The following is a 25685-nucleotide window of genomic DNA, read 5'->3' as shown; positions in this document are numbered from 1 at the left end:
GGGAAGGCAGGGGAGGGTGTGTTTATCTATACCCTCCTCTCTGATACTGCTGCATGATAACATCAGCAATATGTATACAGATCCATTACTCAAGTGTCCCTCTAACCCAGTATTAGTAGAAAGATCCCCCCCCCCCCTCCCTCTGGAAAAGTAGGATCTTTCAGCCCTTGCAGATAATGATTTTTAATGAGTACTCATTGTGAGTTTTAATTGGTAATTAATTACTTATTAGTTTCACTTGTAATGCATTTCAAATTACATTTGAGATTTGGCTGGTGTGGATTTCACTTGGCTTTTATCATTTAGTGCTGATCTCAGTGAAGGCCTGTAATTTCTATTAGAGGGAATGAGGGGAGTAGATCCCATTAAATTCCATGTCAGACAGAGATAATTCGGAATAGGCTTCCTTAACTTTTTTTTGTTAAACCAACTACTGTGAAAGTGGATATTTTCACACAAGTTATTGTTCATGCCCAGCTGGGTAAGATGATTTTGCTTGTCCTGAATTTCACAGCAGTTGAGTGAGTGCTTGAAACAGCTTTAATACATCTGCCAAAGTGGTTAATGGTTTTTGCATTGTGTACGGCAAAAGTAAAAGGTATCTGGTCTGCATTACATTGTACGACCGCAAATTTACTCACGCTGCAAGCCTGGTGACAGTGAAGAAAGTTATGAATAACTTAACATAACAATTATTTTATATCTGTACAATATGCCTTGAGCTAAAAAACAAGGAGTGATATTACACAAAACACAACATTTGCACACTTATTTTTTTGCACTAGTTTATGTTGGGTGAAATATGCAAAACATTCCACGCTGCAGAAATCTCCATTCCGCAAATATATCCACTTTTACATTACATAATTACCTTTGTCTAATCCATTTGCGAACTAAATTTTGCTTGTGCCAAGATCCTTCACAACGAGGCCTGGACCTATAATGAGTTGGACCAGAGAGACTGGGCCCAGAAACTCCTGGATGAAGCCAGGATAGGCAAGAGTGAATCAAGACATGACAAGATTGATGACTCCTACCGAGATTTCTTGGTGAATATCGTTGCTTAGATGTCACTGGACTAGGAAATAGATTAGGCTACAAATCTCATGCTTCTTATTGTTGCTTGGGACCATTTTCTGTATCCGAAAAATATCACTCTGTTAATTGTAAGAACCCGTGTCATAAAAGCACAAGAACTGACTCCTTTTCTGTCTGTGTAACCCATCATGTTGTGACTCTGCATCTGGTGTAGGGGATTGTTAGCTATTAATGTGATGATTTTCAGCTGTATGAAACATTTGTCCTTTTTTGGAGGGAGGGAGTCAGAGAAACCCAAAATACTTTCTGAATGAATGTTTTTTCTGGTCCCACCGGTTAGCTCTTACTACATTAGTTTCCATGAGTAGGGCTGAGCTATCCATTTTTAAAATCTTTCTTAAAGGTACTGTTTGCTATTGGGACCAGTGATTTAAAAAAGTGTTCGAGATCACATTTGATGCTTATATGTGGGTCAGTTGTATCACAAAACATCCTACCATAAAGAAATTTGCAATAAAGCCCAAATATAAGGAGATATCACTATTTTCTCAATAGACCATAACTGCATGTAATTATTGTTCACATTTTGTATATCTAACAATATTTGATATTGATTATACTAATTCAAATTGTCACATTGGTTGTTTCTATCCCTTATTCACATTTTAGAACTATTTTGAAGCACTAAAGCTTTGTTTTTGTTTCATCTGCAAATGGTAAATTAAACCCTTAATTTTAAAGCTTGATGTTTTCTCCCTAGAATGGTCATTCATTCAAGCTGCTGGAGCCACCCAAGGCCTTGCTGTTCAAGCCTCCGAAGTCCAAGATTGACAATCTGGAAAGGAAGGATTACCTCGGCAAAGCTAAGATTGTTGCAAAATTACCCAGTCAGAGACAGGTACATGGCATTCTTTTCACTGTGAATCTTAACTTTAATTCCCATGATTATAATAGTCATTACTCATCCCTACATTTCAGTGTATTTCCACATATTTATTTCACTTAATTTCTATGATATATCATGCACAGATGGCAATTCAAACAGGAGAGAAAAATATCAGACTGAAGCAGTGCAAACGACAGAACATGGGAAATTATGGAATATATACACTGTACATGTATAAAGGAAAGCAGTTGAAACCACAGATGGATTTATAGCATTTTTGTAGGTAACAAAAAGGTGCTTTGTTTATAGTTTTTCTCAAATTTTGACAAATTTTTCATCTGACATAGTATGATCCAGCTCCCATGATTGTACAAATGCTCATAAATTTTCTCTTTCAATTACTACTCTGCTTCATTACATCCAAGCAATTTTATCGAAAAAAGATCTGTCATTCCTTTTCAGCTATGTGATTAGGATATTATTCTGCAGATTCCATTATCAAATAACTGTTACATAATAGAAATACTGGTATTTCTGAGTGGTTATTCTGTAGCAAGACTTCCTGATTTGTACAAACAATGAAGATGCCGTGAGTGTCAAATGTAATCCAAAGTGCATTGTGGAGTTGACACAGTTTTGTGCTTTTTCTTATTTCTTGTAGGGTTCTTCCACCCCACCACCCAAGAGCTCCAGCAGCCTGGGTGTGTCAGCTTTACCCCCTCGAAGTAAGACTCCAACCCCAAGTAGTGCTAAGACCAGTCCACCACCATCTAAACCACCCCCCATCAGCAGGACGCAGAATGCCTCAGCCCCGGTCTTACCATCCCGGCCCATCCCTTCACAGCCTCCAAGGCTGAGTCTTCCAGTTCCTACGATACAGGCTCCCCGCTCAGCTAGTCCTGGACCTCCAAACAGGCCACTACCTTCAAAGAAGCAGGAGGAGAGGAAGATGTCTGGGGGATTCAATTTTGACAAGCCCTTGCCGGCACCGCCACCATCCAACGATTCTAGCTCTCCAAGCTTTGATCGACAGCTTAGTGCAGATGTCCCTCCCAGCCGGCCACTGCCCTCACCGAGTCGTTCAAGTCCTGTACCAGATAGACCAGTTCCGCAGGCACCACGAACCAGTCCTATTCCAGACAGGCCTGTCCCGCAACCACCTCGCACAAGCCCTGTTCCAGATAGAGCACTTCCACCTCCCCCACGCAAAACAAGTAGTCCGGACTTGCCAGACAGACCTGTACCTCAAGTGCCCCAGAAGCTGGGCGTCTCAGATATTCCAAACCGACCCGTGCCACCGTCGCCGAAGGTGGGGAGAGCAGATCTTGGAAATCGGCCCGTGCCTCCAAGACCGCTTGCATCAGACATTCAGAGTAGAGCCATTCCTCCTGTGCCCACAGATGAACCAGACCTTCCATCCAGGCCAACACCACCAGCTCCCAGGAATGGTTCAGTAGACCTCTCCTCTCGGCCTCTCCCACTCTCGCCAAACGATACGCCCCCTAGCCTGCCCTCTAGGGTTGGCCTCCCGACATCCAAGCTTAGTGCATCAGACTTGGCGAATAGACCAGTGCCACCTTCTCCAAAGAGTGCTGGTCAAGAGGACTTGCCATCTAGACCAGTTCCACCTGTTCCGAGGGCAAGTTCTGGCAGTCTAGAACTACCAGCGAGGCCACCTCCTGTTCCAACATCACCCAAGCTACCAGCCAGGCCATTACCAAAGAAAGCCAGTGGATCGGGATTGCCTGATGATCTTCCCACAAGAGCAGTTCCTCCACCACCAGTGCCTAAGTCTAGTGAACCTGAACTTCCTGAGAGGCCAAGTTTCCTCACCACCAAGACAAGCTCGTCAGGTCCTCCGTCAAAGCCCCTCCCAGGCCTACCGAGCAGAGGTAGTCCAGCTCCTGAAAGGAGAGTTCCATCCCTCCCTAAAGACAATAACAACTTCAAAGAGGGGAGACGGTTGGCCAGTCCTGGACTACCTGATCTGCCACCTCCGCCCGTTCCTCAGAAGGTGCCTTCTCCACTCCCGCAGAGGAGAGGTGGTGCCAGCAACACCAACAACTCCAATGACAGCAAACCAGTGGGGTTCAAAGCCAAGCTGGTGAAAATAGAACAGGACAGTCCACCTGTTGTGAGGCGTGCTGCAGCTGTGAATGTGCAAAAAGAAGTAAGTACAAATGTGCAGAATATCATGCTACCCACCTTTGGTCCTGCAGAAGTATCTGCTGAGTGCACATTTTCAGCACATACTTACATTGATTGCCATTTGCATGCACACGATCATGTGTGTTGTGTTAATATGTGTAACCTGCATTTGCTGCTGTATTATGCAGTATCAGCAATTTGATTTCATATTTGAAGGACTTGTCCCAATACTAAGTGATTTGATCCCCCATGGTATATTCCAGACACAGTATTGATACCTAATGTGTAGGTATGGGAGATAAACCCTTTTGCTGCATTGTAGGCTTTCCTTTGTGCTGTTGGAGGCCAACACAGGTTTTTGAATGACTAAATTTGCAGTGTTTAGATATGTCTGCTCTGGGCCCTATTGCATAAAACCCTTACCGCTGGACTTACCGCTCCTTTCTAGCGGTAAGTCTTCAAATTAGCGGTAAATTTTATAATCCTTGATGCTGATTGGCCGTGACACCTATTTTTGACGGCAGTTACCATTGAAATTCAACGGTAAGTTTTATGCAACGGGCCCCAGGTTGATAAAAAAAAGGAAACAAAGAAAAAGAGAAGAGATAGATAAGTGCTTGAAATAAGGGGAAATGTATTTAAAAATGACAATTGGAAGAAAAAAAGATGAGTACCTGCTAAACTATTATGCACTGGATATCACTTTTGGTGCTCAGTGACACATTCAGGCGGCTCCTTTGACATACAATAATGTTTTGTCACAATGAAGTATTGCTCTGTGATCTTGTTTGACTCTCTTGACTACTTTATACTCTTGAGCACCATGTGATTACCTTCATTGACTAACTGTGTTTCAGGAGAAACCGTCCTTGCCAAAGAGACCAGAGGGCAATGGTAAACCCTCCTCCAACTCTGGCCTTGGTGGCAAGCCGCCCATTCTGGCCTTCCGTCCCGACATCAAGTCCAACCAGGCCCCGGGCGGCGGATCGGGCCCCAAAGGGCACAGGAAGACGGCGCTGGTGATTCAGAGCTACGATAGCGATGTGGAAGGAGAAATTTCTGTCTCCGAGGGAGATTTAGTCACAGTATTAAATGAAGGTAGGTTGATCAACTTTTGCGGAACAGCTCCGTCAAGGGGTGACCTGTGAAAACAAATGCACTATGTCGCTTTCTCTCCAAAAGTGGAGCTTCCCAAACAAGTAATCCCTTGACCTGTGCTAGCAGTGTGGACGACAATTTAAGGTCTGTATTCCAAATGATGTTTTGACATACAAGCTGTTGTGATGAGAGGGGAAAAAAAAGTACTCTGCTCTTTATTATCACAGACGCAGAAACAGACAGTATCAGTGGGGTGATAGAATAATCATTGAAAATGGCTGCACCCACACGCATGCTTGGGAAAGAAAGTGAACTGAACCAACCGAGTGGTTGCCCAGTTTAGCAGCCAATCAGAAATCACCAAGCAGTATGTTTAGGGCCGCAGCGTCATTACTCATAAAGGTGTGATAACTTGAAAAACAGTTTAGGTAACTACAGCAGATAAATGCTGTTACATTCGTTCATATCCTCCACACATTTTTAGCAGTTAGTTCCGGAAAGTGATGAGGTCCTATTTCTTGATCGTATTTGTTTTTGTTTTGCAGATGGGGACTGGCTGAAGGTGGAGATCAAGGGTCATTCTGGTCGTCTGCCAAAGTCCTGTGTCAAAGGTTTCCACAAGCCAAGCTTAAACCTCTAATGGCACAAATTCCCCATCTTCACTTTCGTAGTCATATATGTGAATTCATTGTGCCAGAATTGTGTTCACCCTGTCCGTAAGCAAGACCCAGGAGACAAAAAATGTATTATGTGTGTGTAATATCTTGTACACTAAATTAGTCTTACATATTTTATGATCGATTGACGCACTTGGACATTGATTCGTATCCTCTTGTGCCTTGTCCAGTGGAGAAGATGATTACGAAGAAGAGCAACTTTCAATTTGTGATATTTTCTAGCCAGGCAATCCTAGCACCAGTCTGGTTCAGATGCTGCTCAGATTACTAGTGATATTCCGTACTGTAGAACCAACATGCTCTGCTGGATTTTTAGCAGTTGTGTATCGATCTCCTCCTCTTTAATAGTGGAAAACAAATTGTGGCAAGATAACCATTTATGATTTTGTTTTTCAATCTAAAGAGTACTACACGTAACAGTTCTGTTCAATTTGTGTTTTTGTTTTTGTTTTTTGCACTGGATTACAAGCACACATCCATTCAAGATTTTAGAGAAAAACAATTATTTGATTTGTTATTAGCATGTACACTTTTTACAATTTGCATATTTTACTTATTGAGCAAAACTCATAGAAGTCCCAAGGATGACCAAATATATGTAGAATATTCTAGTCTTTCAATATGTGTGTGTAGTGTTTGCTCACAGTTGAAAAGAACAAAGATTTTATTTTACTCTTTCCTCATGCAGTTTTTTTTGTGTTGTAGAAGTAAAATGCTACATTTTATTATGTGACTGGCCAGGCCAGCAAGAATTATGTGTCATTACATCCAAGCATTGCAATGTAAAGAAAACAACTGACAGACCAAATTCTGTGTAATATTCGTGTTTGTGTGTAATTGTCTGAATCTTTTTCATCTGTCGTTTACTCTATGTTATGTTCACCAAGGATTCATTTTGCCCTTCATGTCTAGAAAATGTAAGCCTCAGGTGTGTTCTGTTTTGTTAATTGCTTGTTTTCTCCACTTCAACTCCAGCTGTTTTCTTTGCTTTGCCAAACTGGCTTCATTTACATGTAAATAATTACCACAGCTCATGCATCATTGTGAGGGTATATCTACTGTAGACTGACCTGGGGGTGTTTCATAAAGCTGTTCTTAAAGTTAAGAACGACTTAAGAATGACTGGTGATCAGTTCTGATGTGCTGTACTTATCAGAATTTCAGTAATTCGGCACAAGAACTGATCACCAGTCGTTCTTAAGTCATTCATATCTTTAAGAACAGCTTTATGAAACACCCCATGATCTCATGTTTTCCCTCAGTTTGATTTGTTGTTGTTATTATTTTCATACAATGACCGTTTAAATGTTATTTTTGTTGTATATTTATATAAGTATATTTTACTGATTTCAACCCTTCACATTCATTCCTAAGCAGGAATTCTTTCAAATCTGTCTCTGACTGAAGAGTACAAACTGTATATACATTACAAAATATACAAAATATGTGCACTAGGAATATTTTGTGGTAAAAGTACTGTTTGAAGCTGCAGAATTATTCAATTTTAAAGATGTCATGACATAAAACATGTACCAGAATATCCTTTGTGTGCAGTTTATAGAGCCTGCTCTCAGTTTGCACATTAATTTTTTTTTAAACCTGATTCTTTATGTTTAAAATGTTTTGTGCTCTGAGGAAAAAAGAGAGATTGATTCCCACCAAAATAAAACAGCAAAACATAAGTATTTCAATAAACTGTCAATTTTATAAAATTTGCGGGCAAAATATTTGAAATATGAATGAAAGAAAAAGAGTGATAACAGTTGATATTTATGTTGTGTCTTTTCCACCGGGTATGAAGCATTTGCTATGTTATCCCTTGGTCAGCATTGGAATCAAAATACAAATGTATTATTGTATGAACAAACTACCAAACAGTTACAGTACAAGTTCAGTGAGTTCATTAGGATCAGATTAGATACATATGTCTTGAAATTGTTCTAGACTTCTTTGACTGTTGGTGAAGATTACAGATGAGGAGGGAGCCTGTTTCATAGCTTTAGAGCAGTAGAGAAGAAAGCCGTTTTGCAATCCAGTATGTTGCGTAACCCTTTGTGTGTTTCGAAAGTCCACTGGCACAAAAACTATGTAGCATTAAAGGTCCTGTTTACCTTTGGAAACAGTGATTTAAAAAATGTTCAAGATATCACATTTGATGCATACATGTATGTGTAGGTCTGTTGTATCACAAAACATCCTACCATATTAAAATTTTCACAATAAAGTCTAAAAGAAAAGGAAATATCAGTATTTTTCTCATCAAACCATAACTGTAGACGATTTAGTCTTGAGACACTTTTATATAATTGTTGTTCACATTTTGTGTATTTAACGATACTTAATATCGATTATACGGATTCAAATTTTTACAGTGGTTGTTTCTATCCCAAACTCACATTTTAGAACTATTTTAAAGCACTAATGCTGGGTTTTTGTTTTATCTGCAAATGATAAATTATGCCTTTAAACACATTGTCCAAAGTCCCAGGCACAGTTAGGGTTAAGAGTTGTACAAAAGTCAGCGACATTGACAAACGAGTGCACATAGAATGGGAAAAGACATTCATCCACAGACTCTGTTGTTGGCCATGTTATGGACCAGTATCCAACCTGTATAATTATAGGCCTACCACAACATGAATGTGTTTCATTTGTTGCTTTGATGTATCCGTTTCACTGAATGCTGGACAAGAAGCTTTGTTCCTTTGCTGCGTGAATTCAACTCTGATAAGGGTGCATTTTGCTTCTAGGTACATGCAGCTGTTGATGGGTGAATGCATCCCTTAATTCCCTTCACAACGTCACAGTTCCTTTGAATTTGAATTCATCATGATTATTTTTATAAACATCCCTTGCCTTATAGCACTATCACAAAATACCTTTTAAATATCTGCAATGCAGTCATGCATGTAGTACAGCATCGCAGGCACTTTCAATGTTGCGCAAGGCTTTGGAAGGCACATTATACATAGTGAGTGATACAGAGCAAGGTGGCCAATCTCTGTACCTTGGTACATAGCATACCAAAAGACATACAGATGCACAGTCAAAAAAAAAAAATGCTTTTTGAAGGCAAAAATCATACTTTGGATCAAAGATGGGAAGTGTACATATACCTAGGCATTTTATATTAGATATTCAGAAGAAAACAACACCTTATCTTTTTTATTTCAAAAATGCTCTATTTTCTTGCACTAGATGAAAGATAAACAGTATTAAGCAACTCAGACAGAGAAGAGATTCTGTAGTAAAATGGGTCAAATGCAGTGTACACTTGTACTGGGATACAAAATCTAGTTGAAAACAGGGTTAATAGTGTACATGTTATTTGGCACCATCTTCCACTAAACTTATGCTGAATAGAAGAACATTGATGGATGAGAACAAAAAATATGTGACATAATTGTGTCTAGTTTTATTTATCTTGTTCTGCGATGAATGATTTTCTGTTTAATTGTTTTGGCCACTCTGGTAATACAAGGTCTTGATACAGGGAAACCTGTTCAAAATGAGCTCGCTTACGAAGTACCGCTTTTAACAAGGTGAATTCAGCAGTCTAAGTTTCTATTGTACTGTATTTAGCTGAACTCTCTTTTTAGTACATTTACAATGAAGTACCATTTATAATGAGGTAAAATCAGTGGTTCCAGCAACCTCGTTATAACATGATACCCTGTATGGCATACATGCTTCTTCCTCACAGTGGCCCATATTCACAAAGGTGATTTAAGTGAAAACCATGGTTTAAATTTTAGTCTATGAGCTAACCAAAATAAGCACGAAAAAACAGGCGAGTGTCAGAATGTGGTTTAATATTACATTTAATGCCTGTTGGCATAAGTGACCTGCCACATGCATTCATTGTACATACAAGAAATTTGCATTAACCATGGATTTTGAATGTAAACCACCTTAAAGATTACAGTGCAAAGAGTTTGTCATAATGAGTATGCTGTAATACAAGCTCCCTGTTGTGTGCTTGGTCAAGATCATTCCAGTCTTGTAATGGTGTTTACACCGATTAAAGCGCTCACTGTGTACAGTGGTATGTTCATCTTTATTTCCCAGGATTTCGAGATAAACTGTTAATTTTCTCTGAGCATTATACAAAGCGACCATTTTAACAAATCATCTCTACAGCTCTGCAAAATCTGTACAAATTTTAAGCATGCCTGAAAATAATCTGCTTGGGAGTTTGTAGTGTGTGTCTGTTCTATTTGTACTGGAATCATGAATGAAATATCTGTGTCACACTATGAAAGGCTTTGAGTTCAAGAAGAAGGGTACATGTCAGAAACATATCAAATGTGATTTTGATTTTATGTTCCTAGAATCGACACTCAGTGGGCCAGAGGTGATTAACTATCAAGACATCAGATATTATTACACTGTACTGGTATAATTTTCCTGTTGATGGATGCAATTGTTTTCTGTGAATATTACATGATAATGTTGACTGTATGATAGTCTTTCATGCAAGATTTTATACTCTTCAATGTGCAGTTTAGTCACCTTTGTACTTTATTTGTACTACATTTTTAATCATCTGCCAATTATCATCATTTTTAAAAGAATAATATTGGGGATTGCAATAAAGTCTTATTCACTTAAAGATTTTGATTGATATCATCTTGTCCAATGTTTTGTATAGACCAGTATGATGCAGAGACTCTCAACCCAAAGCACCTTCTGATCTGGAAATCCTCCCGCCTGAAACCCCTAGCAACGGGAAACTCCAACTTGATGTGCATGAAGCGCACATCACTCGCGCGAAGTTCCTTGTGGCCGGGGTCCAGGGCCCGCTTAAGGGCCCTGAAAGCTCTAGGGTTCTAGATCAGATGCTCTCTCCAGCTATCTAAGGCTTATTTTTCAACATACGATGGCACCAAGTATTAAGAAATCATTTCAAGCGGGGGACACAGATGCAGGGCGGGAGAAATTAAATCTCAAGTGGGAGAGTTGGAGTCTCTGATGACGTGTGCTACTAAATGTACTGGTATATGAAAATGGAAAGTGGAAGTGAAATGCCATTGAAGTTTCGATTTGACCTAGAGTTATGTATAAACTAATCAAATAGAATGGCAGAAAGTTAAAATTGGACTTAAATAAGGAAATTATGACTTACAAAACTGCCTTACTTTCCTCATGACATACTGCATATTGGTCACAGCTACAGTGCACTCCCGTTAAAATGAACACGGTTTTAAAGAAATTCCGATTACAACAAAGTAAAAATTCAGGCTGCAACATTATCCGCTCTATGTATTTCTATTGTTTATTTGTTTAGTTATAACAAAATTTCGATATAACAAAAGAAAACTGCCGGTCCCGAGCACTTTGTTATAACGGCAGTCCACTGTATATCTAACAAATGTTTACAAATCTTTCTGCATTCACCAAATCCAAATAACGTTTATTTCAGGGAGACTCCGTCTTCAACTAGTATACACTTTATTCAATTCTACACATTTGTTTTTCACACAAAATTTTACTAAGTTTTAATTTCCTCAAATATTTGGCACAGACAGTATTTGTCCACTTAGGACATGCAAAAATTTATAATTATTCTTATTATATACCAAGAACAGACATGAAGAAAATATTTCTCTGTGAATCATTTGTGATTTTTCATGTACAAATGGAAAACAGAGCTGCTCAATGTCTACATCACACAGAGTTGCCAATATGCCCTGCTCTCTCTAGACTTAACATTTAAAAACTTTTTTTGACTGTGTCTATTTTTTATTCTCAAATTTTCACTGATCTACTTCAATGATTTTTGTTTTCATACAAAGCAACATATCAGAATGGAATTCCCCTTTAAAAACCGAGATTACGCAACTAAACCTTGCTTCAGATAGTTTGTTGGAAGTGACAGGGTACAGTTGCATCCATCAAAAAAAATGATACATTCTCATACAGTGTTGCCATGCAACTATATGATTTGAAATCACAACACTATCTCACTAGTCAATATCAGAAAGGGCCAAAAGAAACAAGGATGGTGGAATGGGAACAATTTCAATTGAAACAGGAAGAAGACAGATAGAAATAGGAGAAATGTTTTATCAGTCTGTGAAAGTAAATATGAAAGTGCCTGCTAATGGGGAGCGATATTTTGAATGACGAGTGAAACCATGTCATTGTTAAACTCTCAACATAACAAACTCAAATGTAATGAGAACCTGCCAAATCCAAGCTAAATAGCCCAGTCTGAAGTGCGGGTTTCTGTCTACAGTTTATTACCTGCTGCTATGTATAAATCAGTTTTAAGAAAGGAGGTATTTGATACTTAATACACATGTAGTAACAGGTGCACTGTTTGGCCATTTGTTTTTCTCCAAAATTGCAGTGTTCTTGCAAGTTAATACTACCTCTATTATTGTTGTGAATTCACTGCAGTGTACTCCAAGGTTCAAATAACAACAATGCACTTTACATCTTTAAATGTTTTGACAAAAATAATACAATATGAGCCAGGGCCTCAGTAAGAGCTGAGTCTTACAAATACTTCCTCCAACTTCACATTATAATTATCGTCTAAATTTAGTGAAGAGGATCACAGAAAAACAATCAAACATGATTCCGCTGGAAATTAACTGCTTCATGATTGTATGATCAAGACATAGTGATCGGGACTCCCCCCACCCCCCCCAAAAAAAAAAAGAAAAAAAAAAGAAAAAGAAAAGTAAGCTACACTTAAATGTTTCATGTACGGAAAGAAAAATGGCTAAACAGTGAGCAAGTATGCCTTATGACTTGCGCACAGATTTTGTCATGACTCAAAGCCAATCATTAATTGGACACTTGAACATACACATGGCACGGTCATCCAGGCTACTGCAACCACTCATCCTTGAACCAAGATAATGGTCATCTTTTTGTTGTGAATGTTAAACATCTGTCAATCACAATGGACTCTTCAGGCAAATGAGTGTATGATCTTCTTCATAGCAATTCTATGCAGCGCGGGGACATGTTTTGGCGATAGCAGGGCTGCCAACCTTGAGTGAGAGTTTGGCGTGAGACACTGCGAGGGAGCGGAGCGACCTCCTGGCTAGCGCCTGACGGCCTGCTGTGCGGCCGTACGTACAGTCAGTGTATGTAAAGCGATGTAAAGCACACGTCATAGCCATACATGTACTGTAATTTGCCAAAAGTACAAGCTACGCTCACGTGGTGTAGGTAGAAACGAATCGTAATCCAATAGCTCGTCTTTGCGCATGAACTGAAAATTATTATGATTGGTTAAGCTTTACACCCGCGCGGGAAAATTTCGAAATTTTGGGCTTGGGCATATCGATATTCGGAATATCAGAGAATTTAGAGATATATGTATTTTTGTAGTCATGTACATTCCATTTTGGGGGTTTAGCGTGAGATTTCGTTTATCAGAGTGAGACAATCAAAATTTGTTGAATTGCGTGAGTCTCACGCTCAATGCGTGAGAGTTGGCAGCCCTGCTATAGACTTGTCACATACCTCTTGAACACTGCACCTTACCAGTTTATTTTCAAGGACATTGGATGGAAGTACGTACAATGTGTATTACGGAGGAAGGATTTGTTACTGTCTGAACTCTTGATTCCTTTCAATCTCTGCTTCTTTGCGCTGGAGATAAACTCAAATCACGGCCCAGGTAAGGGAGTTGCAGACCTGCACAGTGGTAGTCTTACATCAGACACCTATTAACATAATGCTGTATTGCCATATGGAAGGACAAAATTCTGCACTCACCACCACCCCCCTCGTGAGTACATTAGGAGCTTCTACAGACGGTGAGGCAAAGGATTGCCAACTTGGGGATCACTTGCTGAAGGGAACAGATCCAAGGGGCAAGGGGGGGGGGGTTGGACCAGGAGGATTACTCAGTTTTGGCAAGGTGCAGACTTGGAGGAAGACTACATTCAGCCAACAGGATGAGACCCTCCGTGATACATACATATAACATTAGCCCTGCTGATGTTAGAATGGGAAGGGACTGAAACTTGCACATTTGAACATACGTAAATAGGTATGGTATTGCAAAAGGTAAATATATAATTATGATCTGATGACAAGCTAATTAAGACATCATCTGCTATTTTCATTCAGTCAGAAACACTCTCGGATGACACCAATATTGATGTTGAGATTTGATTTATTGGCTTGTCAGAAGAGAGGCGTGACCAAAAAAGACATGACTGAAATAGACATGGAAGAGGCATGGCAGGATACATCTCAAACTCTTGGATGTATGAGCACGGTAAGATAAGACCTACACATAAAACTTAATGGACTAGAGGCAATATCGACTGAAATTTAACCCGTTGAGGACGGTTTGATTTTGCTACAACACGCATTTCCCATAGACACCTGCCCGTGTATACTCGGGACTCGTCCTCAACGGGTTAACTACCTCGCTCTCCGACTCAGTATTGTTGCAACCCTCTCCCATTTCGGATGTACACTGTCAAATATTGATTGAAGACTCAGTCTCGAGAGCGCTGTCTGTTTGAAAAGAACGGTATGTCGTAGGAATATAAACTATGACATGCTTTGTAAAACAAAATGCTGGTTTGTACGGAAGCATCGTCTAACTCCTGATTTAAAATAGGTCATAGAAGAACCCATGAGAGTAACAGAGACCAGTAAGAGCTTGACTGCTACTGCATCAACAAACACATCAAACAACATTTGTGGGCAAAATACTATGTCCGAGGCTTTTTGCAAACATAATTTGGCGTACGTTGTATGGAAGCTGTTATTAGCCCCCAAACCAGTAAAAAATGGCAAATTTTTATTCCTTTGAATGATTTGATGCAAAAACTTTCTTAACAAGAACTTTGAAATTCCTACATACTAGGAGATTGTTTTGATTAACAGAATGATATGGACCGGCAATGAAACTTTACGGAAACAGACGCTTTGTAACAAGCATGCTCCTTTTGTTACAATGGAATGAGAGGAATAAATACACATTGTTAAGAATGAATACTGGGTACATATCAGCTTCACATTTTGAAGCAGAAAAGAGAACATTAGTGGGCTGTCTGAATGTCTAAAATGCTATTATTCATGAAGCAACCACAATACAGTACATCTTTCAGTTTACACTAATAAAGATTACTATTCGTCTAATATTTTTGCAAATACATGGAGTAACCCTGCATGAATGATCTGCCCCATGCAGTAAGCAAGTGTAAATGAATAAGCAATGTAATATAAATGCAGATGACAGGGATAAAGGGATATAAACACAAAAGCACACTTAAGTGTTTGGATGGATGAGACTATGAAATGCCATAAACAAGTTCAAAAACTTAACAGTGATATTGCCACACGAATTGCATTGCTGAGACAATTAATGTGGTACTAAGCAGTGCCAAATCCAGGGCAAATTCACTCATCCTACTGTAATTTGACTACTATTTTTGAACATGGTAAATATTTCACAAAGCCTTGAAACTGTTAAAGAGCATAAGAAACCTGCTAGAGTGGTTTTAAGATCGGATGACTTAGTGCCAACCAACCAGGTGCTTGGAAGTCTACAATGGATGATGCTTGAAGAGAGGTGGCCTTTGAAGACGATTTTATGTAAATCTAGTTGTATAAGACACTTCATGGCAGCATGTCTGCATAGGTCCAAGAACACATCATACAGTAACCACAACAAACTTGTTTCATAATCCCACAATCTAAAATTTAAGCATGAAAAGAAAAATGTTTTCATACTATGCTGCATGTCTTAAGAATCAACTCCTTGCTTAAGCTGAAATGCCACTTCCCTTCAAATATTCATAAGAGGATACTAATTTCTCTCTAATACAGCATAAGAAGCTGGTTAACATCATATCAACCAGTACTAAGTGATACACACTTATAAATATAAATGTACGTGAGGCACAACTATCAATGGCCACACCATCCTACACAAGCTCAAATTCAAGCACGAAAAAATTGTTCCCACACGAAACTGTATGTCCTTGGAATCAGCTCTCTGCTAAAGTCAAAATGCCACCTGCCTTCAAACACTCATAAGAGGATACCTATCACTCTTAAAGATGAAGCTGGTAAAATCTATATCCCTTCATCATCTTAGGGTATCACACTTCTTTTCATGATAACATACTTTCTCTTAGTTTCAATGGCTCCTTACTTTGCATTACTTTTACACACAATTTCACAATGATTGGTGTATGGTTACTTGTATGCAATGTATACCAGTGTCTGGATATTTTTGATTTGTTATTTTGTCTTTGTTGAATTAATTGTTACCACGTTGCAGGGCCCATTAGAACATCAAAGAATACTGTACAAGTGGATATTTTCGCATGACTAATTTTTCGCACTCAGCGCGGTAAGAAGATTTTCGTTTGTTTTTAATTCCGCGGAATCAAGATATCAACTACTGGAACATATAGCAAGCAAAAATATTCGCGTGCTTCTATTTTTGCGCTAGTTTGCGCGAAAATTTCCACTTTTACAGTGACCCCTGTAGGGGCTACCCTGGGTAAAGCATACAAAATAAACAAATGAACAATAGACACCTAAGTATCACAAGTTCACCTTCCATGTAAAAAGTTTACGAGACAGGGTAATTTGTTAACATTTTTAACCTGCGATTTCTTAAAGGAAGTATTGTTTTCAATGAGAAGCTCCATTATGTTCCTTAAAAATGCCATTTCTGACTTGTTGGATTACACAGCACTTCATTCATCTTTGAGCTTTTTTTTTTTTTTTTTTTTTTCCCTCTACAGGAGAGATTGATTCTATACACAAGCTAGAGAAATTTTGCTGTGTGGTATAACAACAAGTACAAAGCAACATGGGTCAATAGACATATTGACTGCCTGGTGCTCCCCACTTTTGCCATTTTGACATTATCAACTTGCACGGTACATAAAAACTGCACGGCAATCTTTAGCTCTCACAAGGAGTACAGAATCTTGTTTAGAGTACGCTACAGGTGGGGGAGTTCGTTCATTCCCATTGCACTAGGCCACTGTACCATTACACTATCCTCGGCTCCAACACAAAATTGCATCATTGTTGGACTCCATTCTTCAGTCCCTCCTCACACTGACCCTTTCTGTGCCAGGGACTTTGGACAGTATGTTCTGCACTTTAGGATTTTCTGTGCCTATCAAGGGAGACTCCCTTGACTGCATTCCTGTGGATGAACACCATCATGTGTGGATGAATCATGAAGGCCATTCTGAAACTGCACCTGTAGCTTAATGGTTACAGCACGAGAGTATGTTACGCCACTCACATGCAATGCCATGCTTAGATGGACATGACGCTGTGCTCGAAAGCTTGTGACAACTCATCCTCAAAGATTGAGATGGTCAACAGAAATGAGTTGCGGGTCCTCTCTTTGGCCAGTGCTTCTCATGCTGCACTCGTCAGTGGTATCAACCACTAGCAGCAGACATTTGCGATGGAATCAACCCTGCATGCATTCTGATGGGTGGTCCGCTCGGCTTCTACAGATGGAAAAGAAATTCCCCAGTTCATTCTCTCTGTAAAAGGCGTAAATTAGGGTCCACCTCCTGCATCAATCGGACCGCCTCCCTCCCCTGGCTGACCGGTATTAGCTCCGAAGGTCTCACCAGGGGCTTGCAGGCCTCGATGGCCGCGGCAATGTGGTCAAGTTTCCAATGCTTCTTCAGCAGGGTGTGGTCGAGACTGAATGGACCGTCGCGTATCCTCCGGACCTGGAGTGCTACGGCTGATGACTTGAGCTCCTGGCCAATGTCGTGAACAACTTTCCGAAGGTACTGAGCAGAGTCAGCATAGCTGTGTATTTCTGGCAAAAATATAAAAGGAAAGAAAAAAATTCAAAATTACATTACCTGTGGAAATTTTTGCAGTGTGGGACTTTTCATCTTCATTGCACTTTGTGAGATACCACTGCAAAATAAAAACTATGTAAAAATCACAGCATTAAATTCATTATTACATGTCTACATAAATGTATATTATTGCCAGTACAAAAGAAAGCCCCATCATTCAGCAAATCTAAAAGCACACAAATTTCGTCTAACAAGATCATGAGCAAAAAAAAAAAATAATAATCCCATGAAAATTTCCATCTTCAAAGCATATAAAAAAAATTGCACACAAAAGACAGTGAACAAGGCACCTAAGGATCGGATGGCTTAATTCACAGCTTGGGCTTACCTAACTCAAAGTAGGGAGGTTCAAACATGGTGCAACTAATGTCTGTGAGTAGAGGGTTTGTCTCCCCGACAGGGTGTAAGAGGCCCCTCACTGCCAGCTCGTAGGCCTCCTGACTCTGCATGTCTACCCCAGAATGCCTGATCAGCTCCCGCTGGTAGCTGCGGCAGATGTTGGATATGACCCAGTCCAGCCTCTCCAAAGTGATGTGGTCTGTGGTGGGACAAATGTAACATACACATCTACAGAATGTTGAAGCAACCGCTCCTCTAGAATGCTCATGCAAATGAAGAAACAAGCTATTAAACATCTTTGATCTCGACAAACAAGTGGCACTAGCCACAGACAGGATGTACAATGGTATCAAAATTTAACCCGTTGAGGACGAGAACTGAGTATACTCGGGCAGGGGTCTGAGGGAAATATGTGTTGTAGCAAAGTCAGTCCGTCCTCAACGGGTTAATATACTGAAAACAGGTTTCTCATCAGAAATAGTCAATGTGTGGAATTTCACTCTCTGTTTTTCCTATCTCCCAGATGAGCACCACATGCGCAAATGAAATAATGAGAAAAGATGATTTTTACGTCGCTGATTACAACGCATGCATATACGGTTCACACAAAAATAGGTCAAATAAAGAGACCATTCGCCAGCACAACTGGATCCAAAGAATGTTTCCAAATTACATGTATCTTGAAAACATAATAATCATGGACTGGAAAGATTAAAAGTATATACCGGTATGCCTGGTGACTTTTGCGTCACTTACCATAGGTTGTCTTCTGCCAAATCTTGCCCTTGTCATCGTGGGAATCTGTAGCTACTCCAAAGCAACCTCTTACTGTGTATTGCCGTGGTAACCGGGCATCCTGGTACTGACTGACAAGCTTGTTCCCATCTCTCACAGCAAGAACTTTGGAGAATAACCGTCCAAACAGAAAAGGCAATGACAGGAAACTATTTAGGGTTTGATATTTAATAAAATTTGTGCAAAAGCTCTGAATGAAATGCATCCTAATGTATTGTATTTTTTCCTCAGGGAATAGCTTCACTTTATGATAAGTTGAACATTTTTGAGCAATATGGAATATATGTAAAACATTTCAAGATGAACAAGGAAAAGTAGAATTTACGCGGTGCGTAATATATGTCCCCGCCGGAAGTAGCATTTTGTAGCAAAATGTACAATACAGGTCACAAATCAAGGTCAAAGGTCAAAGAAATCAAAGGTCAAAATTCTGTGTAGAAGTTTTGAAGCCCTCACCTGCTGCCATCACATAAAGCAAACGGAATCGAAATCGGGTTAGAAATGGCGAAGGAGTAGCATTTTGTAGCCATTGTACAATATAGGTCAAAAATCAAGGTCAAAGGTCAAAGAAGTCAAAGGTCAAAATTCTATGTAGATGTTTTGAAGCCCTCACCTAGTGCCATCACATAAAGCAAACAGAATCGAAATCGGGTTAGAAATGGCGAAGGAGTAGCATTTTGTAGCAAAATGTACAATACAGGTCAAAAATCAAGGTCAAAGGTCAAAGAAGTCAAAGGTCAAAATTCTGTAAAGAAGTTTTGAAGCCCTTACCTATTGCCATCACATAAAGCAAACAGAATGAAAATCGGGTTAGAAATGGTGAAGGAGTAGCATTTTGTAGCCAATGTACAATATAGGTCAAAAATCAAGGTCAAAGGTCAAAGAAGTCAAAGGTCAAAATTCTGTGTAGAAGTTTTGAAGCCCTCAACTAGTGCCATCACATAAAGCAAACGGAATCGAAATCGGGTTAGAAATGGCGAAGGAGTAGCATTTTGTAGTGTATGTCAAAAAAATGTACAATATAGGTCCCTCAAAGTGTCAATAAAGCAAACGTCGAAAGGTCACATTTTGTACTGTACAATTCTGTGTAGAAGTTTCAAAGCTCCCACATAGTGCTATCATATAAAGCAAACAGAATCAAAATTGGCTCATAAATGACAGACAAGTAGCAAATTGAAGATTTTGATCACACACGGACGCACACACGGACACATGGACGGACACACGGACGGACACACACACGGACACACACACGTACTGATGAATGCTACAGTTATGTAACCTGGAGACAAGAATGAATAAATATTCATTCATCTCACACAAGGTCTTATTTAGAATATCATGAGAAAGAGTTTAGTGTCATGCAGAGTCCAATGTCCATATCATCAAGATAAAAAAGAAAAGAAAAGAGGACATTATCAAACTAATTCAATGTTACACACAATAAACTTTAATATCTCATTGTGTTTTTTCCTTTTTTTTTCTGTGAAATTACATAGGAATGCTGAAATAATTAAATTAGAGGTGGCTCTTAACATTGATAACACAGTCCGACCACGATTTTCCAGCCCTCTCTTATCTGGAATTCTCTATCAACAGGGTGCATTCACACTGTGAAGATGAAAATGATTTCAAACTCACTTAAACCCCTTGAAAACTCACAAGATTTACCTATAATATTCCCAACAAAAACATATTCTGAATTTTACACTGAATGTTTCAATTTCTGTAACTAAAATTGACGATAATTTTAGGTAGGCTAGCGTAGACTTAAAACAGTTGCGGTGTACGCTATCTACCGACATGGCAGGGTGACAGAGATTGAACTGTATCAACGTTGCTGATCTACAACAAGCACCAAAAAACAGTACTCTCACCCATAACTCCACAGGACTTCCAGTCAAGGCCACGGGACACAACAGACACACTGATGTTGCTGTATGATAGACCCTTCACTAGGGGGTGGTCAGCAAAGCTAGGCACTTCCACCACCTTCAGCGCGCCTGGACTTGTAGCCATGGCGGCTACTTCAGACTCACCCTCTGGCACGAATTTGACAAGGGTCTTTTGTGGCCTTTGCTTGAGGCTATTCAGCTCTGATGACAGAGAAAAAACAAAATAAAACAAACTCAAAAAGTAAAAAAAAAAAAAATACAAAGATATAGTGTCACATGTGTGGGACTCTAATGCCTCAGTATTTCAGGCATCATCATTACATTCGCAATGTACCGGTATTTTAAGCAAATTCATCCCACAACAAAACAATTGAATGGTATTGATCAGAAACCTTGTGGTCAAGACACACAAAAAAAGTTTGATTGCACTTCTGAAATATCCCCTGGAGAAGAGTAGAAAAATAAAAGTTTAAACCTTGAACATTACATATGTGTGATACAACACATCATATTTATTTTGGGTGTCCTCAAAATTAATCTGAGAGTCTGGAAGTTTCAAAACATGGTGAAAAGTTGGTGGAATCTGTCACACAAACAGACATCAGTGGTGGCTGGATTACAATGTACCTTCTAGGAGAGTTGTCTTGATTTTGTTTCTCACTCCTTTGATAGTGTGACCTGCTGGCTTGTAGACAGCAAACATGCCATTGAGAGCCTGCCATGCCTTGTGTGCATGCTGGAACCCTTTGCTACTGGCAGACATCTTGCAGGCTCATAACAGATTTCTCCTGTGGCATATATGGAGAAAGGTTGACAATATGGTTACCCTTGGCACTTATATACACTTATCTCAGTATGTAAACCAGAATGGTCCATGAGGCATGAGGGGCTGTAGCAAGCTAATTAATAGGTATAGGGTCTATACATCACAAATTGTAACAACATCTTTCAAACCATGTGCAATGCATGCTCCTTGTGGGCATCTCCTTTTTTTTTGAGAGAGAGAGAGAATTATATTTCTACCCAATTCTTCTAGTAAAAGAACGGTTTAACAGGGCTGCCAACTCTCACGCATTGAGCGTGAGACTCACGCACTTTGGTCCTTTCTCACTCTAAAACTTTATTTCATTTGCATGCATTTACTCACTCAGCATTGGCCTATGGGATCAGGAGTCTCACTCTCAACTAGTTTCCAGTGTTGGCAGCCCTGGTTTAATGGTGGTACCACGAAAATATCATCTACGGCTGACCATGTCAGTGCCCTCAGTAAATTTACTTAAATATTTTATTGATAATATATTTTTAGATTTCAAAATAACTCTCCCACCTACCAAGACCAAGCCTTTAAAAAGTACCTGAAGTTAAGGTAAATAAAGAAACAGAGTTTAGGATTGCAAAAAAAAAAAACAAACAAACAAAAACAAGCAAAAAAAAAAAACAAGGTAAACTACAGTCTGTTCATTTCCACAAATAGAGATTTGAGTTGTAATTTTCTTGTGAATCATGTGAATGGTTAATTAGGGTTATCTTCTGGAATCATACATTATGTATGAAAGTATCATGCTGCTCTTTTTTTCTTTCTCTTATTAGACCCAATTGTTAGAAGTCTATCTTTATTTCATTGTATTCATATTCTGTGATGTTCGAGAGGTCTAGACCTTATATACCATTGTTGTCTTGTACTCTTGATCATTTAAGAATTGATAAATTTACTTGATTGCTGCATGCTGTCACATCCTGCACATAACTAAACTTATTCAAGTTATTGTCTTTATGCAATACAGACTGATTTTTTTTAAAAGGGGGAATTAGATCGCACATAGACCTCAGCCCTGTCGCTGCAACGTTAGAACCACAGTAAATCTTAGTACTACCGACTACGTTACAGTATACTTGGGTGACCCGCACCTCGTCATAGTTAATGTTTGCGCATATTTGAATCACATTTCGCCACTGAAATTCTTTGAAATTCATCTCACATACAGGAAAAATGCTGAAATTTCCAATGGAATCACAAGCTCACTGATCGATATCGAAAATTTGCAGCTATCGTCCTCAAACGCGAACGATGCGAAAAAGTTGCGCGCTAGGGGAGGGGCCCGCAACTCGTCACCTGCGCTCCCATAGACAAAGCACGTGAAAGACGTGTGCGGGTGACCGTGATGCTCCCATAGACATACACGTAAAAGATGCGTGCGGGGACAGTGGTGATACTTTACACGTAGTGTCCTATTCCGATTAAAATTTCAGATTTTCGCGAAAAACTGTTCGGTTTTCACCAAAATTTGCTTGGTTGTGGTAGCCCTGCCAAGTTTCAAGCGTATTGAACACAGTCCTGGGCATAAATTTTTGTTTAGTGCGCTTAAAACAATTTTAAGCGGGGTGACGGTATTCGGGCCCCTGACGAGGTGCGGGCACCTCACTATACAGCAATACTAACAGATCGCGCACTGAGATGAATAGTAGTGTCATGGCCTGGCACAGCACAAAAATCAACATATGGGACCACAAGGGTCAAGGCGATCAACAACTAGAACATGAACACTTTTGTCTGATTACGTGACTGGACACTCACTCCACCAAATACTGCCGATTATATACGTATTTACCTCAAAATAGATGGCGCCAAAGTTCAGTCATTTTGTTGATATCCATTGAATACCTAGATTTGCAGTGTCACCACACGAAACACAATGCGGCATGCAGCACACAACATTTCGCATTATAGAACTGAAACGAGGAGGCAATTTTTCATTGTAAAACTCATTTAACTCTTGGAATTACCATACTAATAAGATAGGTATATTATAAATAAACATTTTAGAATCCATCATTTAATATTTTAAACTTAAAATTTTTTAAAGAATTGATTTTATTTTACACTTTTTTAGTTTATTATCTAAAAAAGGAAAAATAAATAAAGTTCTTTAGCCCGTACCCAACCAATTCAAGACAGACACTATAGATTTTGATATCTACTCGACCTCTTCATCAGTCACTCTGCTACCTTCGCGTACTTTACACGTGAGGCGCGATTTCAAAGTGTCACTGTCGGCAGTTAGCTGGGTAAGCAAATATCTAATTGTCACAGAATCCGGGACTAGGATTGTCGACTACCTGGGGACAATGATCAAGCGAGGACCTACGAGGATCGTGCTAAAGTTAGAGGACTTGGAGGAGTTTGATAATATCAAAAAAGAACTCGAACAGAAACGGAGAGTGGAGCAAGTCGTCGGGTTGAGTCCCACGGAAAAGGGAGCACAGTCGAACACATCCAACGGGGCCGCAGCCGGGCAGGAAACCGTGGTGCCCGCTGGAGAAATCGCTGATCCACGCGCCCGGGATGAGAGAATCAGAGCGAGGATTGGATTTGATCCGAGACCAGTTCCGACTACATCGCATCGAATCGGGGAGTTTCGAGGAAGTGAATCATGATGGTCTCATTGATTAATTGCAGATTATCATTACTCATATGAAAATGCATGCTGATCAATGCAAGTGTGAATGCGAACTCTCCTGCTGATCCCGCGGGCGGGGGAGTCTCCGGCACTCCGGCATGGCAGCGACATTCAGTGTGACTCTGCTCGTGACTTCAGACGTTCGGTGAGAGAGTAACTTGCTTGGCTGCGTGACAGAGACTGTCATCACTGTCATCATTTAATGACCTGTAATATTCTTCTTTCGTATGCACCACACCAAATGTTCAACTGAGATCTGAGTTATAGTAAGCCACTAACTGTGACCAGCCCGAATGCAACTGTGTGAAGCACTCACATCGTATGTCATGTCTCTACTGTGTTGTGAAAGCTCTGTGTGGTGTTTTGAGGATACAGTGTCTGTATGACACTCCCCAACCTCAAGTTTATTTATGGCTGTACCTTCTGGTTTGCTTTCCTGCAACCCCACAAACACAAGATGAGTAGTGCCTCAGCCCCCTGTCAGATCAGCTGTAAACATGCCTGTATTCTGATCAACCAGTAACCAATCCAGACCTTGGTTGTTTGAGTGTAACCCCAGTGTTCCCTGTTTGTTGCTACTGGGAGCCCGGAGAGTTTGGCAGAAGTATTCATCCAAGATGGAACTCTTTGAAGACTGGTGCTGGAAGGATCTGCTGCACTTTTTATTTCACTTGGAGGAATGGGAAGATCATTCTACTGAACATAAATTATTGACAAAACATTTCTGAGGGAAATGCAAAATTTAAGCAAAGTTGCGTGCATTTTAAAGCGAAACTTCATTAAAGAGAGGTCTGATTTAACAGAGCCCTCCTATAGAATTGTGATTTTGTAAGGCCCAACTCCTTATTGCTTTGTTTTTGTACCCTTAGATAGTTAGAGACCTGATATAACAAGGTACAAGTAATTGTCATGGTTTTAGGTTCTCCTCATAATGAGGGTCCCGTGTATGAGTATCAAATGAGGTTGTTAGTTGTCAGGCAAGTACAAGTACATGTACAAAAACCTGATGCAACCTAAAGAGTGTAAGAAGCTCTTATGGTCTCAAATGTCTGATAACTGTACCAGTGTATAATGCTCACAGCTCTGTAAGACCTAAGCATAATTTTTGCATGTTTGTGTATCAGACTGTGTAACTTCAGTGTGTGAATCTATGACCAAGTTGCTTATCCCTTACTGTTTTTTTAGTTAAGTTTTTTTTTTTTTTCCACTGATTGGCACAGACTCGGAGCACTCTGATTGCTGATTGACATACGTGTACTTGTACATTGTAGATGTCTGTAAACCACCTGATAACTGTCAATGAGAAGGGATTACCTAATTCCCTTATCCCTGTTGTGTCCCCATGGCCATTCTGTTGGACCTCAAGACTCATTGCTATGCCTGAGTGAGCTTGCTAAATTTTTACCAAGATCAAGTTTTGATTTTACTGGATGCTGATGAAACAAAAGCTTGGTGATTTAGGTGTAGTGCCTGTTCATATTTAGAGAAAGGGTTAAATGATATGATAAAAGACT

At 39.7% G+C, this 25685-nt stretch overlaps 3 protein-coding genes across 3 annotated transcripts in view; 2 read left to right on the top strand and 1 right to left on the bottom strand.

The window, feature by feature from the left end:
• LOC139708453 (uncharacterized) overlaps nt 1-6969 on the top strand; it is a 33066-nt gene extending 26097 nt beyond the window's left edge. The window contains exons 7-11 of the mRNA XM_071620404.1: nt 915-1049; nt 1799-1936; nt 2586-4094; nt 4930-5170; nt 5716-6969. Of these exons, the coding sequence (XP_071476505.1) occupies nt 915-1049; nt 1799-1936; nt 2586-4094; nt 4930-5170; nt 5716-5810 (2118 nt within the window). The 3' untranslated portion in view covers nt 5811-6969. The remainder of the gene's footprint in view (nt 1-914; nt 1050-1798; nt 1937-2585; nt 4095-4929; nt 5171-5715) is intronic.
• A 10369-nt stretch (nt 6970-17338) lies between these two features.
• Nucleotides 17339-23427, bottom strand: LOC139708441 (pseudouridylate synthase TRUB2, mitochondrial-like). The gene is made up of 6 exons (XM_071620392.1): nt 23323-23427; nt 21341-21501; nt 20696-20914; nt 18780-18923; nt 18013-18222; nt 17339-17638 (listed from the first exon to the last, which is right to left on the bottom strand). The coding sequence occupies exons 2-6, from the start codon at nt 21474-21476 to the stop codon at nt 17343-17345; spliced, it is 1005 nt and encodes a 334-aa protein (XP_071476493.1). The 5' UTR covers nt 21477-21501; nt 23323-23427; the 3' UTR covers nt 17339-17342.
• Nucleotides 23428-23839: 412 nt separating this feature from the next.
• Nucleotides 23840-24148, top strand: LOC139708452 (anaphase-promoting complex subunit CDC26-like). The gene has a single exon (XM_071620403.1). The coding sequence runs from the start codon at nt 23840-23842 to the stop codon at nt 24146-24148; it is 309 nt and encodes a 102-aa protein (XP_071476504.1).
• The last annotated feature ends 1537 nt before the right edge of the window (nt 24149-25685 follow it).

The sequence above is a fragment of the Diadema antillarum genome, unplaced genomic scaffold (genome assembly GCF_040938485.1).
Source record: "Diadema antillarum isolate AM-2024a unplaced genomic scaffold, OU_Dant_1.0 seq00001337_RagTag, whole genome shotgun sequence".
Lineage (NCBI taxonomy): Eukaryota > Metazoa > Echinodermata > Echinoidea > Diadematoida > Diadematidae > Diadema > Diadema antillarum.
The sequence above is the reverse complement of the archived record's forward strand: the minus strand, read 5'-3'. Positions and strand labels throughout refer to the sequence as shown.

What these genes read in the sequence shown, in the direction of transcription:
- LOC139708452 (XM_071620403.1), top strand. Translation starts at nt 23,840, where the DNA reads ATGATCAAGCGAGGACCTACGAGGATCGTGCTAAAGTTAGAGGACTTG.
- LOC139708441 (XM_071620392.1), bottom strand. Translation starts at nt 21,476, where the DNA reads ATGTCTGCCAGTAGCAAAGGGTTCCAGCATGCACACAAGGCATGGCAG. An exon ending in CAAGACAACTCTCCTAGAAG is followed by an intron (nt 20,915 to 21,340) that starts GTACATTGTAAT and finishes CTCTGTCATCAG; the next exon opens with AGCTGAATAGCCTCAAGCAA. An exon ending in TTGGCAGAAGACAACCTATG is followed by an intron (nt 18,223 to 18,779) that starts GTAAGTGACGCA and finishes GTCCCACCACAG; the next exon opens with ACCACATCACTTTGGAGAGG.